Raw genomic sequence first — 9,420 nt, 5'->3', positions numbered from 1 at the left:
TTGTCCTTCAAATGCGGGAGGAGTTAAGCATTCAGTCTCACCCTGCTGGGTATCACTCCCCTCCCTCAGGGCCATGTCTGTGTAACTCATGGAGCCTTGTCAAGGGCCACGTGTCTTATAAATGAAAAGCCACCTGGACTCCGAGTTACAGCATCGTGACCAGAGAATTGTTGACCAATTCCCTTCCTACCAACGCCTTGTTTCACAGACTCTTGTGACAGGATGACGTTCTAGCCCAGAGTCCTCCCACCCTTAAAAGGGCGACATACACCCCATCCCAGGGACAAAGCTGGCCTTGAAGAGCCGTGGGTGAGCTTTTGTTTATCCGAGTTGGGTCTACACATTAAGAAGGAAGAGCTGGAATGGTTAGGACCACGGTGGGGATCTTGGCAGACAACCTCGAGGGAGGAGGAGCAGAGAGGGAAGACAGGGCAGCTGGTGAGAGCTGTCTGGAGGAAGGGGCTTAAGCTTTGTCCACAGCGTGCAATGCAAACCACCCCCTCCAGCGACCCCCGAAAGCATCAGAAAGCTGGATCTCACTCTCCGGCACTTCGGCAGCTGGGTTTGTGGTTTCCAGATGAGGTGAGTCTGACATCAAAGGCACCCAGGACACAGGCAGAGGCTTCTGAGGACCCGGGGGGGTGTGGGGGGGAGCACACCTGGGGTCCACACAGATGCAGACATGGAGGACCAGAGGAGGGGCTTGTCCAAAGTGTCACCCAGCACGTTCAAGCCTCAAGTGGCTCCTCCCACGAAACACTCCCCCCCCAACAGTCCGTGTCCCCTCCCCACCACCCCGCCATGGCCACGATCCCCAGTCTCCAGCCTACCCGCCTGAGGGACTCAGTACAGATACTCCCGGACCGTGAGCTCCTTCAGCGTGAAGCCCCAGGGGCTGGGCTGACGGAGCTGGCTCTCCTGCAGCTTCTCCTGCAGCGACACGAAGTCCTTGCCCAGCGCGTAGGCGAGGCGGATCATGGCGTCCAGCAGGGGGGCGTAGTAGCGGTGGCCCTCCCGGGCCTGCAGGCACTGCAGCGCCCTCTCCCCGGCCGCGAAGGCCTCGGCGGGGCGCTCCAGGTCCCGGTGGCACACGAGCATGGCGCAGAGCGCCGGCACCACCATCACCGGGCAGTGGGCTGTCAGCTTCTCCTGCAGGGGCACCACGCGCACCAGGATGTCCAGGGCCCGGCCGTACTGTCCCCCGCGCAGGCAGCCGAACGCCTCCCGGAGCTCGGGCCGCGTGAGGAAGTCGATGAACTCGCGGGAGCGCCGCACGCAGCGGATGGCGTAGAGCAAGGTCAGGTACTCCTTGAAGGCCAGCTTGCGCTCGGAGATCATCTCCTCGGTGAAGTTGCCTACCAGATGCTTCTTGGGGAAGGCGATGTCTTCGATCTCTTCCCTGAACGTCTTGAGGAGGTTTTTCTGGAGCATCTCAAAGTCTGAATAGCGCCGTTCCAGCACGGCTTTGTTGCTGTCAAAACTCCCTGTCTGGATGACGACGATTTGGTACATCTGCGTCGCAGAGACACACACACACAGAGAGAGAGAGAGAGAGAGAGAGCGCATTTGACTACATCCTAATGGGAGGTTTTTCACTGGCAGAGTGAGCCCTGGCAAGTAAAAATAATGATGATCATCATTTAAAGCAGACCCCGAAAATGGGTTATCGTTCTATGTAATTCTGTTGTAAATTACTATCAGCATCCGCCGAGCTATAAAAGCGATCGGGGACAAGAGGCCACCTGAGAATAACAAACCCAGCGGCTCGGAGGCATCTCGTGGGACCAGGAGCACGGAAGCAGGTGGCGCGGGGGGGCTGGGGGTGCTCCGGGCTTTCCATCGTCAAAATGGAGCCTCGGGTTCCTGACTCAGGGAGCTTGGGTTTGAGCTGTGTTTCCCCATGAGATATGGTTTGGGGCCGTAGGCGGGCAGTGAAGTTCTATGGTAAGGAAATGATTGGTTTTCAGGTCTCTTTCAGTTAGAGAATCCTGATGAAGGGCTCGGGTTCCTTGGGTTATAATTCCAGCCCTGCTGCGATCTAGCTGTGGGATCTTAGGCGGATAATTGCACCACCGGGGGCCTCAGTGTGCCCATCCATGAAATGAGAGGGTAGTCATGGCACTTCCCTCGCTGAGTGAGGATGGAATGGGTTAACACTGGGCACCCATGGGGGACTGGGTTCAACCTGCAGTCAGCGCTTTAGCACCCACTGTTGGCATTCTGGTCCCAGTTAAGGGGCCAGGTGGGGAACGAAGGTTGAGCCTGGCTCCTCCTTGGACCTGAACACCGCCCCCACCGCAGGCTCAAATCCCATTTTAACAGAGAGCGGCGCCCCCAAGCCCAGAGGTTGCGGCCGGCCCTGGTACAACCAGCTAGAATCTAATGACAGCACTTAGCTTTCCTTGGATTTACTTTCAGGATTACCTTTTCTTTGTGCTACGTGATACTGATTTCCCTTTGGAAGATACTGACTTCGTGTTTTTAGAAAGCGATCTGATTTATAGAAAAAGAGGTTAATTGTTATTACCTATCACTTTATGCAATATATAATTAATTATTGGGGATATCAAAAACTGTTGAAAGGACACAGATGGCTGGTTCTGGCTGACATGGAATAAATCTGGGCTAGTTCCTTCTCAGGATCGGCGATCGTGACTCACTGCTCTCCAGTTCTCACAGTGCTTAACACCATACCCAGCGCGCACGCAATCTTGCTTTTTGACCGTTGTCTCCCTTAGAACTCTGTTGGTCAGACTGCACCGGCCCATTTCACAGTGGGGCAAGTTGAGGCCCAGGGCCTGGAAGGAAGTGATGAAAGGCTCGCCCTCCCTGCCCTGTCTCAGCTTACCACAAACTTGGAGACTTTTCTCTCCTCGATGCGGGCGGACGCGACCTCGAAAAGCAGCTTCACGCGCCTCCAACAGCGTTTCTCCTTCCGCCAGTACTCCTGCAGTTCCCCGGTGGTCATGCTGGAGTTGGGGCTGGGGCTGCCCGGAGCGTCTGGAGGGACGGCACCCGTCAGCCCTTGCACCAGGTCGGGGTGCTTTGGGGACAAGGGTCTGGGGACATGGCTGGGTCTGTCGGGGATGGTAAGTCCGAATCTGGAAGCGCTGTGCCCCGCCTCCTCCCCGTCCCCGCCCACCCAGACTCTGGTTCCCGCAAACCCGGCTGCAGCCATCCCACCGCCGGCAACCTGAAATAGCCCCGCGTTCCCCAGTTGGTTTCTCCATTGCGACACGCAGACGCGTGTGTTGCACCATCCACTTCCGGCCTGCAGATCAGCCACTGTGAGACCCATGCTCCTGAAAAGCAGGGATGGTGGCTTGCTCCTTTCTGTACTCCCTAGGGCACTGACACGGTGGGGGTTGGGGACTGAGCACACGCATCAGCTACCTGAGGAGGGAACTACTGAGAATGCGGGGCTCCTGGCTCCGCGTGGTGGGCCCCTCCCCGCTCTCTCATCTCCTTTTCCACATTTCCTGCTTTTGCTTGCACGTGCTACTCCTTATGCCTTAAATGCCACCCTCCTATCTCCCTACCTGGAAAACTCACAGTGTCTCTTAGAGCTCACGTGCACCCTGAGCCATTGTGATCATCTCGGGAAAGATGAAAATCCTTACCCCCCACCGAAATGCACTGATCATTGTGCATGTGATTTCAAGAGATATGGAGACTTTGGTGGGGGGTGGGGGGCTGGGGCTTCTCCACTGGTGTCCTTCCAGATCCAGGCCATAGGTCACTTCTACTGTCCCATGGCATTAGAGTTAGAGCCTCCCACCTTGTCCCTACAACCTTTTGGGTGACATCTTGAATTATTTTTCACAGATCTGTTTCCCCACCAAACTTGAGGGGCAGCAGTGTTGGGCTGGTTCCCCCACCCCACCCCCGCGGGGCTAAGGACAGAGCAGACGTTTCATAGGGAAGTATTGAACAACTGCCTGAATGAGTAAATATATTTGCTCCAGGAGATGGCGCTCTGGTGGACACTGTCAGCGCCGGGCACTCTCTGCTCAGAAATGTCCCCACTGGCTTCCTACTGAACGCACCTAGGGCTCTCATGCTGGGTCTTTCTTGAGCTAAATCACGCTGTTCTGGAGCTGCTCTTGGCGGATGAAGGATGGGACTGGAGGGCTGGTGAGTAGTAGCCTGGCCTCCTTGCCTTCTGAATGGGACAAGTCTGAGATATGTTCTATAGGGTTTGCGGAGGACCCTTGCTGGGACCGAGCCCAGTTGTCCAAAGCAGTCGTCGACCCTTGATACTGGCTTCCTGCCCTTTCTTTCTTCGCTCCTTTCCTCAATGTACCCCTCCCTGCTATGATTCCTGGGACCATCTCCCAGAAGAACAACGGACATCAAATACTTGTGCCAAGTTGAGAAAGCTGCTCTCTCTCCCGTGGCCCCCGTTGAAGGACCCAATGTTTATATTTTGAGTGTCTTCCAATCTCTATCTCTGACCACACTCCAAGCCCACCTAAGTGCCCTTCGGGTCCTGGACACGGGAGGTCTCGGCCAGTGGCTGATGCTTCCTGCCTGGTCCCTGCTGTGCACTTGGCTGTGGGTCCTGTCCATCCAGGGCTCCCGGGGTGCTCGGGACTGGCCATGCTCCAAGGCTGCCAGGGGGACAAAAGACAACAGTGAGTTCCCGCTGACGTTGGGGTTCCTGGAGGGTCCTGGGGTGCTAGGATCTGTGTCATAGTCCCCATGACTGAGCCCTCCCCTTCCCACCTAACTGTCCGCCCAGCTGCCACATGCGAGGCTTGGGTCTACTGCCCCTTTGCTGGACTGATTTGTCCAAGGCCTTCTGTTATTGTTACCATGCTTCTATGATCGAGTTCTCTGAATCTTAAGTGCGGTGATTTCAAGCCAAGGTAGTGGCTTTAGGGATTACTTGGGAGAAAGATGCCAGCCTATCCTGAAGAACATCCCAATATCCCATTTATGTCCCATGTGTAAATAAAATCTCAGTGCCCCAAGTGAGGGTCCAGGGACATATCCTTCCCTTCTCTCTCTCCCTCTTTAAGAAGACACTTACTGACAGTTTGTGGAACACACTTCGTAGGCACCTAAGTGCTTCACACCCCCTTAGTTCACACCCACAAAAATCTTCTGTGAATCCCAATCACAGAAGAGGAAACTGAGGTTTAGCCCAAGGTGATGTGGCTGATGAGCCCGACCCACGAGCAAAGCTGAAAGTCTGTGACGTGTCAGTGCACACGCTCTGCCTTCATCACCCACTCACTCAATTAACCAAGTCTGTGTGCAGGAAGAGTTTTACCTCCATCTTATGATAAAGGAACCAGGACTTGGAGCTGCCTACGATCTGAAGGCTCGTAGGTGATGCTCAGGATGTATGTGGTACCCTCCTCGGGGCCAGGGGGAGGGTAGCCAGCCAGAGTGGGGGGAGGGAGCTAGATTATGCTGTAACTCTGTCTGCAACCCAGACCCGTGAACGGAGAGGACCGGGTGCCAGCAATTCTCTGTGCTTCAGTTTCCCATAAAATGGGTCTAAGAATGGAGCCTACCTTCATGAGGCTGGCGTGAGGGTTAAGCTGGGGGAGACCAAGCTTGGGCTCCGCACAAACTAGACGCTGTATAATAAGTAGTCCCTGCTATTGATATGGGACACATAATAGTCCTTGCAGAAATATTTGAAGATCAGTGACTCTCCACTAAGGTATAAATTGGAATAGAATTTAACACGTCTGAGACAAATTAGAAATAGGATGATGAAAAGATTAGCTTGGATGGAGTCAGGAGCTGGGGCAGCCCTTTGGCAGAAAAATCCAAAATCAGGGCACCTGGGTGGCTCAGCCAGTTAAGTGTCTGCCTTCAGCTCAGGTCATGATCCCAGGGTCCTGGGATCGAGTCCCACATTGGGCTCCCTGCTCGGTGGGGAGCCTGCTTCTCCCTTTCCTTCTGCCTGCCACTACCCCTGCTTGTGCTCGCTCTCCCTCTGTGTCAAATAAATAAAGTCTTAAAAAAAAATCCAAAATCAGAAGGGTGAGATTTGAGGGAGCTCTAAGGAGCACATGAGGCAGAGCTGGGACACAAACTCTGGTTGGCCTGCTCTGCCCTATTCCTGGCTCTGTGTCTGAATCCGACGCATGTCTCAACCCTTCTGCTGACTATAGCCTTGAGGGGTGGGACTCCTGCTGCTGTAATGGAGTCCCAGCTCTGTCCCTGGGCATGACTAAGCCCATCCCAGCTCCATGGCTGCGGGGCCCCCTGGACAGGCCTGGCTTGGGGAGAGCTGAGGTCAGCTGGGGCCAGGGTTCCTCCTTCGGGGACAGCTCTTGCTTGCTCAGGTGAAAGGAACTCTGGGCCACTCTCCAGGTGGTTCTGTGCTGTTGCCCAGTGCATGTCTCTCCAGGACCCTTCCTCCAAATTACTTTATATGGATGGGAAACTGAGGCACAGAGCAAGGGCATGGCTGGCCCAGGGCTGCACACACTTGAGCCACTAGGGCCTGCATGCCTCATTTGCTGCTTCTCCCCTTAAGGGGTCAGGACTTTCATCCTGACCAGCTGTGGGTCTGTATGCAAGTTACTTAGTATCTCCAGGCCTCAGTGTCCCCACCTGAGAAGTGTGGCTGCAGGCTCCGTCTTGCCGACTAGACATGGAGGGTGGGGACGCGTTCTCTAGAGCCTGATGGGTGTCCAGGCGGGGTAGTGAGTGGTCTTCATGCTCTATTACCTAATGGACTCTGGGTGGCTTAGGTTCTTGGAAACCCAATGCTTCCTGTGGGCACTCCTAACTCCTCAGTTGGCTCATCTGTAGAATGGGTGATGGTGAGCCTCAGTTGTCCCAGCCCTTCCAGCTCTGCTGTCCTGTTTAGGCAGCTGGTGCCAGGTCAGAAGAAGGGCACAGTTTTCCCAGAGACCCTGTGAGACCCCAGGAATCATGGCCTTGGCTGAACGCACCAGTCAAGACCTGGAAAAGCTGAGCACGAACCCAGGGCTTTGAATAAAAATCAAATTCAGCAGTCAAAGCCACTTCCCTTGTGTTTTCTCTTATAGGGTTGTCTGGGAGTCACCATGAGGGGAATGAAAAGGAGAAAGGTATTCATTCATTGGTGCATGCACAGAGTCTTGGTCATCTTCCCCTTCCTCTCTAGGCCTCAGTCTCCTCATCTGTGAAATGGGGAAAACAGCCTGTCACTCCAAAAGCTCTTTGGGGACAACCACACATGGGGTTTTGTGGGTACTTCTCTCCTCTGTCCATACCCTATATAGCAAAGATTTCTAGATTTCTAGATTTGACTAGAAAATCCTACAAATGTTGGAGTTGGGTAGGGGTCCTGTGCTTGGCCCAGGAGACAGAGAAGCTTCCCAGCCCCCTCCCCATCCAGCTGTGTGTGTAGACATTCTGCTCCTTCCCTCCCAGGCCTCTCCTCCCTCTGAGGGCTGCCTGCCATGGCCAGGCCTTCTTCTGATGTCTAAACCAGGCCACCTTGAGAGCCCATGCTACCTTCCTGAGGGGGCTGCAGAGGACTTTCCATCAGAGTGAGGGATCCCAGACACTGGGGGGCACACTCACATTTGGAACTCTCCCAGGTGCTGGGAGCTTGTAACAAGCAGGTTTCCTGGCTCTTGACATAGGAGAGTCCCACCCGGCAGGTCTGGGAATGGGCCCTGGATTCTGCATTTTGCACAAGTGCCCAGAGGCTATGCTGACACAGGGGTTCCCTGGCACCACTTTTTGAGAAACGCAGGTGTGGTGACTTATTCCCCTGCCTCAAGAGGGGTCATAGAAGTAGCTCAAAAGAATCGAGGTGATGGAAGTTCGGGGAACTGCTTCCTGCTCTAACCCAATGAGCTAAGGAGAGCCCCACACAGAGCGGCTGTCACCACCCCTTCCCTACCCCGCCCTGCCCCCAACAGGTACTGAAGGAGGGCCGCAGGGGGAGGGGGCTCAGACCACAGGGAGGGCAGAGCCCCACTGAGGTTGGGATCAAACACTGACCTGAAGCCTCTCTGGTCCTGTGTGGGTCCAGGGGTCCGGGGGGAGTGTCACATGGCCGCCTTCAGCCCCCCTCGGTTCCAGGCTCCAGCGAGCTGCTACTTTTAAGTTCCCCGTTTGAAAACAGGAAATAGGCTATGTGACCCGCTCTTGGTGCCCCAGCCCATTGGCTGATGACAGACAGTATATGAACCCCACTGACAGGTGGCCTCACAGGGCAGGGGTGGGGCAGGACGGGGCAAGGCAGGGCCAGCCCCGAGGGATCCAGTTCTGAGGGATCTAGATGGGCCTCACACAGCCTTGCAATGAGCTTGACTGTCCCTCAGAGTCGCAGATAGTCTCTGGCATTCCAGCAGCATCCCCTATCCCGCTTTAATATTCATTATCCTCCCCTGTGAGCTACGCCTGATGGGGGTCTTCATGCTCCACGGACAAGTGCAGAAACAGAGGTTTGGATCACAGAGCTGCAGGGATCAGAGCCAGTGCCTGGTAGGGAAGGGAATTGGGGTAAACTCACAGTTCCACTTGGTGCCTTTCTCTGGGCAAAACTGCATTCAACTCTCCCAACAGAAAGTACTGGGGAAGTCCGAGCTCTGGGCTGTGATATGATTCACAGCCACGAGTATTTGTGACCTTGAGGGTAGGAGACTGGGACAAAACAAAACAAAACAAAAAAACGAGCCTTGCCAAGAAGGCCACCATGTATCTCTTCTGAGCTAGGATCCCCTCCTTCCCCATTAGAGGCAGTCCCACTCAGAATTCTAACTGGGGTCCCTTCTTTGCTTTTCTTTGTAAATGATAACCTATGAACAGACCCTGAAACAATAGAGCTTAATTGTACCTACCTTGGAATTTTATATAAATTGAGCCATGCATAGAGTTTGTAGCTTTGGTGTCTTGTTTCCTTCATTCAACGTTTCTGTGCATAAGACGCATCCACTTGTGTGTGTGTGCGTGGCTGGAGTTTTTTCATTTTTGTTGTTGTGTTGCTACATTATTTGAATACATCATTATTTCACCTTTTTTTTTTTTTTTTTTTTTTTTTTTTGGTCTGTGAATACACACTTGGGTTGTTTCTGGTTTGGGCCACTGTGATCAATGCTGCTGGGGATAATCTTCCATGTTTATCCAAGCGCCCATGCTTCTGAAGGTGAAATCCCTGGGTCTTAGATTATGAACCGCTAAATAGCTTTGGACTCTGCTGGATTACGGCAAACGCCGCGCGCCCCCCACCCGCCGCCACCCGCTCCCCGTGGCTGTGGTCTTGGTGTTCCCAGGCACCACCCCAGCGCCTGTGACTTTTAGGTGCTCTGCGACGCCCCCCTACACTGGATGCAGTCAGTATTTTTTTTTATTATAGTCCTTCTAGTGGTCGTGTAGTGGTGTCTCATTATGATTTTAAGTTGCCTTTCTCTAATGAGGAGTGACATGGAGCATCTTTTCGTGGGCTTAGTTTCTATC

General features: G+C 54.1%; 1 protein-coding gene across 6 annotated transcripts; it reads right to left on the bottom strand.

Moving 5' to 3' along the window:
- Nucleotides 1-651: 651 nt before the first annotated feature.
- Nucleotides 652-8,244, bottom strand: SNX20 (sorting nexin 20). Of its 6 annotated transcripts, XM_032854505.1 has the most exons (5): nucleotides 7,963-8,244; nucleotides 6,694-7,130; nucleotides 4,472-4,610; nucleotides 2,849-3,077; nucleotides 652-1,512 (listed from the first exon to the last, which is right to left on the bottom strand). In XM_032854505.1, the coding sequence occupies exons 3-5, from the start codon at nucleotides 4,567-4,569 to the stop codon at nucleotides 844-846; spliced, it is 996 nt and encodes a 331-aa protein (XP_032710396.1). In that variant the 5' UTR covers nucleotides 4,570-4,610; nucleotides 6,694-7,130; nucleotides 7,963-8,244; the 3' UTR covers nucleotides 652-843. The 6 variants fall into 6 exon arrangements, with proteins under 6 accessions (XP_032710396.1, XP_032710395.1, XP_032710398.1 ...); XM_032854504.1 differs by lacking the exon at nucleotides 6,694-7,130 and having other exon boundaries at nucleotides 7,963-8,182; XM_032854507.1 differs by lacking the exon at nucleotides 6,694-7,130 and having other exon boundaries at nucleotides 2,849-3,000; nucleotides 7,963-8,122.
- Nucleotides 8,245-9,420: the final 1,176 nt, after the last annotated feature.

Source organism: Lontra canadensis, unplaced genomic scaffold (genome assembly GCF_010015895.1).
Source record: "Lontra canadensis isolate GAN:19392208 unplaced genomic scaffold, GSC_riverotter_1.0 scaffold8, whole genome shotgun sequence".
NCBI lineage: Eukaryota > Metazoa > Chordata > Mammalia > Carnivora > Mustelidae > Lontra > Lontra canadensis.
This window is presented reverse-complemented; position numbering and strand designations above follow the sequence as displayed.

Coding starts and splice junctions, on each gene's coding strand:
- SNX20 (XM_032854503.1), bottom strand. CDS start 6,618: ATGTCTAGTCGGCAAGACGGAGCCTGCAGCCACACTTCTCAG. Junction 4,611..6,576: donor CCTGCAGCCACACTTCTCAG/GTGGGGACACTG, acceptor TCCCCCTGGCAG/CCTTGGAGCATGGCCAGTCC. Junction 3,001..4,471: donor AGGACCCGAAGGGCACTTAG/GTGGGCTTGGAG, acceptor CCGTCCCTCCAG/ACGCTCCGGGCAGCCCCAGC.